We start from the raw sequence: 5,000 nt of genomic DNA, 5'->3' as shown, positions 1-5,000 counted from the left end.
GGGGTATAAACGACGCAGAGCTTCGCTACTGCCATGCAGGTATGGTTTGAATATCAAATGTCCGCAGAGTTCTGGTGTGTACAGACTTAATAAGGGCGTCCTTATGAGAGCCATAAAGTTGTTAATGTTTACGAGTTTTCGCCAAACGTACACATATATATAAAAAAAAACAAAAAAATCTACACATAGACATGGACATAATACATACACGCCCATACACATACATTCACAAAGGTATTACACTACACACTTACACATAGATACACACATATACACATACACACATGGATGTATACATACAAAAATGCATATACATTAACGGATATACGCATGCATGCATTACATGAGCGTACACACGCACAATCACATACGCTTATAAAATGTGTACCACGCTTTATTGCAGGTCATATTTTTTCTTTTTTAATATTAAACATTGTACAAACGTGAAATTTGGTCCACTGAAAGACCATAGATAGGTACATATGCGTGAACATTCCACTCGTATTGATAAGCTACTTACAAAGTTATATTGAATTATGTATTTTGAGGTGCTTTCAACTGTCACGCTTTATTGCAGGTGTGTGATAATGCTCTCGAATCGACGTCTGACAGCTACAGACAAGACCCAGATTGTTGCAGGTCTCGCAGAAGGCTTATCTGTGGGAGAATTAGACCATGAGCTTGGTCGGGATACAATAACATCGAAAGCGTATGTTGAACCCCCTATCACCAAATCAAGGCAAGTTAAAGGTACGAGAAGAAGTGTACCCCAGCGTGACATCCGTAAAATAGGTAGACAAGTAAAAAGAAGACCACAGTAACACAAGTTCTGCCATATTTGAAAGTACTGAGGTCGTTCTTTTGTCCTGAGGCACTCTGTGTAGCATCGAGACGGCCAGAAGTGTTAAGTGCATCGTTAGATCCCTCCTAAGCAAGAACCACAAAGAGAAGCGTATTGATTGGGCAGGGAGGTACATGAAAATCAATTTCCAATTTCATGTTTTGGGCGGGTATCATAGGAAATTAATTTGTCGGACCTTTCAGAGTGCCAGAAGATGTCAGTCTCACCAGCAACTCGTACACCGCATTTTTGGAGGAGCATTTTGCCAACGACGATTGATTTTTATTCATGACAATGCTCCTTCGCATTTAGCCAAGGCTACAGTTTCGTACCTCCCTACTTTCCTGACCTAAACCCCATCAAACAGCTCTGGTCGATCTTGAAGAGGAAAATGTATGAAGGAGGTATCCAGTTTTCATCGAAGGATGATCTGTGGAAAAAATATAAATAGTTGGTGGCACCATAACATCCTCTCAGATTAGTCGGCTAACAACTTCTGTGGACAAGGCTGATGTTCTTTCTACACAAGAAAGTTACGTAGATATATAAAGTACAGCACCAACAATTTAAATATATATTTTGCTTTTATTCTTTGGTAGCGTGTTTCATTATTACAATAATATGGTAATATAACGATAATACTTTGTTTCATTACTTTTTCGTATACCTGCATTAAAGTGCGACACAGTTGAAAGCACCTCAAAATACACAACTCAACATAATTTTTGTAAGTAGCTTAATACAATTGGAATGTTCACTGCGCACGTACCTATGGTCTTTCAGTGGATCATGTTTCACGTTTGTACAATGTTTGTCAAAAGATATATAACCTGTGTGATAGTTTAAACAGACACGCTTACACTACATATAAACCCACATATTTACAAGTACACATACACGTGTACACATGCACATGCATACACACACGTGCAATGCCAAGTAGAGTCTTTTGTACACATATTTTATAAGACCATTTTTCTTCCATACTTCAAACTAATGTCCAAATTAATGCATGGGGAGTCGTTGTCCTCCCCCCACCGCCCTCGCCTAAATTATATTCCTGGCTGTGCTCCTAGTTTATCATGTATTACTTATTCAGGGGTTAAAATTTCAATCCTGCAATTTAGATTTTGCTGTGGTTCACCAAATTGAAAAACAAGTTATATCGAGTCTTGTAATCTACTGTCTTTTTCGAGTTGATTGAAATCCACAATAGTTTTCTGGCATATTCATTACATGTATTTAGTGTTTTCACTCCCCAGGAACTTATTTATTTGGTATCCTTTAGCATTCCTCGTTGCAGTAGTATCATATGTCATAAAGAAACCGTACCTTGCTGAGCTGTTCACTTGCACTACCCACATTTTACTAACTAGACACGCTCTTCGACAAGAGTTGTCGCTTTCGTCTTTATCCCAGTCATTTCGTTTCCGTTTCGATTTTCTATTTCTTTTTGTGCGGCATGTATTACTGCTGATCTGAAGATTTTTCCAAATGTAGTTTTGGGTTCTGATTTTTTCGTGTTATATTTTTTTCAATTTCACAGTCTCCTTTTCTGTAGAAAAGAAGGATTTTGACAATTATAGGTCCTATTAAGCACTTCTCGTCACCGACATCTTATCTCAGTAATTCAGTAATCTTAAGTCGTTTGAAATTCGCCCGTAATTTTCATCCTACTCTAACAAGTGATCCCAGCGTTCGAATTTTGTCTATTGATTGTCATCATACTTTCAGTTAGATACATCCTACTCCAGCTTTTGAATATCACATTTCTCATCCTGCAGGTGATATGTGTGTGAGATGCCATACTGCATTTGACAACTTAACTAGAGCATTTGAAATTCGTTCGTAATGTTCATCTTAATCTAACAAGTGATCCCCGCGTTTGAATTCTGTCACGATTGTCCGCCGATATCTTAAGTTAATCGTAACCATTCACTGTCTAAAGACAATAAACATGTCTGGATCTCCCCATAACCCACACAGAGTAAAAACTATCTGTTTAGCTGCCGCCAGGCGATCTTATTTAGCTAAGGGAAAAATCCATTGCGAAACAATTAAAACTATATTTACCTTATCTCAGTTACCTGTGACTCGCTGCACTGCAGTTGATCCAGATACTGTGGCAGGGACTAAGCGACCCTTCATCCTTATGGTGGTGAATGGGGCTTGTGGGTGTCTGCTTTGACTGTAGCCCCGCCCTCCCATTCTCTTTTATAAATGCATTGCAGCCTTTGTACAAGTATGTATCGTAGCAAAAGGGTTGGTGCGAAAGTGAGTTTATATTTTTTCTGGTTAACATCGGGCGATTTTATTCAGATTTTATTCAGTTTGCGGAACGATACCGTGATGTAGGAGTTGACGCTCTTTCACAAGTTTATTATGTGAACCCTCTACAGGCCCTTCAAAGTTGAATAAAATCGCTTGGCGTTAATCTTAAGTCTTTGAAAGTAACACTATTGTCCATACAAAACAATAAAGGGTGACTGTTCTACTTAGAGAAGGATTGCAACGGAGAGGCGATCAGGAACGATAATAATAACCATCGCTGGTTCGAGTTTCATGAACTGCAAACCCGCAACCCCACAGCAGCTGACGACGATCCTCGGGCCCTTCCACGGATCTATGGGAAACTCTGGACTGTTGTTTGCTGTATCAGTGTGGGTCTTTCTATGTTACTTGCTTGGAGTAGGAGGAGGAGAAAGAGGAAGGGGATCAGTGGCCAGTATGAGGAATGAGATGGCGAGGAAACCATGACGTCAGAAGGCCGGGGCTATTCATCACATTTCATGTTTCTCCGTAATGAAATATGGCACACATATAATGACTTTTGATTCATCGTGACGTGCGACGTATACAGGAGACCCCGCGGCGCAGAAGAAATAATATAATGGGCGTGTGATGGATGTGACAAGAGGCGCCTAGCGTTGCTACGCGATACGCAAATTGTCCAACGCGTTGCTTTGTTCACCGACGGAGAGGGCGATAAAGACGTCGATGGGTCGTTAGCCTGCGGAAGAGGGCCCACCTTGCTGTCATTAGTAGTAATTTCAGTGTTTTATGATCAACCCCATCTGTCTCGCCTGGCACCTCCCAGATCCTCCAGGCCATCCCATTCGTCTCCGTGGCACCTTCTAACCCCCCACCCCATTCCCCATCTCTCCGCCTCGGTAGTGAAGGGATTATTGCAACCTATCCCAAATGAACCCCCTATCCGCCCCTCAGCACCCATTGGGATTTATCCTCCGCCAGGTTCTTTCATTTATCTTCGTGACAACCCCCAACCCCCCGGTAGCGGAGTTGAAGATTATTCCATTAAAGCCTATCTCGATCAACCCCTTTCGTGTCCCGGATGGTAACAAGTGGATCACCTCCCCTTCCCTCCTCTCCCTTCCTCGCTCCCCTTCCCTCCTCACCCTCTGCCCCCCTCACTCCCCTATCCTCCCTCGCTCTAGTATCCTCTTCTCTCGCATTCCTCTCGCCCTCCCCCTACCCAGCTTCCCTCCCTTCTCTCAATCCCCATATGTCCCTCACTCTCTTTCCCTCCCCCCAATCCCCTTCCCTCCTCTTCACTACAATTTCCTCATTTCTTTTGCTCCCCATCCCTGCCCTTCCTCTCCCCTTCCCTCCCAAAATTCCCTTCCCTTCCCGACTCCTTCGTGGTCAGAGCTGGGACATGTACAAGAAGCTCACTGGCTATAAATTATGATAATAAAAAAGCTGTTATAAGTATTATTTCTTCGACCCGCCTCGTGATCTCTGGTTTATCGCCAGAAAGTGTTCACCGTTTTTCCTTTTGTCAGACGGAAGTCGGGAAGACGCAGGTTTTTCAAGAACGAGGGTTGTGTGTTATGGTCACGAGTTGCACGGGTTTTCAGCTAAGCTACTCAACCTTGTCGTTATTTTTCAGAACAAAAGATGTGCGCAGATTAATTCTGTCATTTTAAACCATATCTTGGAAGTAGTGCCACCATAGTGAATATTTCCGATTGTATTTTTAAAACTTAAATTTGCTGAATCGATGTATATGTAAAGATACATACGATTTAATATTGTCACAAGGTTACCTGACCCCGGTTAACCTTTGAACCTAACCTAACCTAACCTAACCTAACCTAACCTAACCTAGCCTAACCTAGCCTAACCTAGCCTAATCTAA

General features: G+C 41.9%; 2 protein-coding genes across 2 annotated transcripts in view; one reads left to right on the top strand and one right to left on the bottom strand.

Annotated features, from left to right (window-relative positions):
* Nucleotides 1–5,000, bottom strand: part of LOC143035117 (uncharacterized) — a 76,939-nt gene that overhangs the window by 41,766 nt on the left and 30,173 nt on the right. The gene's annotated exons all lie outside the window — the stretch shown is intronic.
* LOC143035116 (uncharacterized) overlaps nucleotides 27–5,000 on the top strand; it is a 40,393-nt gene continuing 35,419 nt past the window's right edge. The window contains exon 1 of the mRNA XM_076201693.1: nucleotides 27–39. Within this exon, the coding sequence (XP_076057808.1) occupies nucleotides 34–39 (6 nt within the window). The 5' untranslated portion in view covers nucleotides 27–33. The remainder of the gene's footprint in view (nucleotides 40–5,000) is intronic.

The sequence above is a fragment of the Oratosquilla oratoria genome, chromosome 18 (genome assembly GCF_046742065.1).
Source record: "Oratosquilla oratoria isolate Oo_2021 chromosome 18, ASM4674206v1, whole genome shotgun sequence".
Classification (NCBI taxonomy): Eukaryota; Metazoa; Arthropoda; class Malacostraca; order Stomatopoda; family Squillidae; genus Oratosquilla; species Oratosquilla oratoria.
Note: the sequence above shows the minus strand (reverse complement) of the source record. Positions and strands in the feature narration are given on the sequence as shown.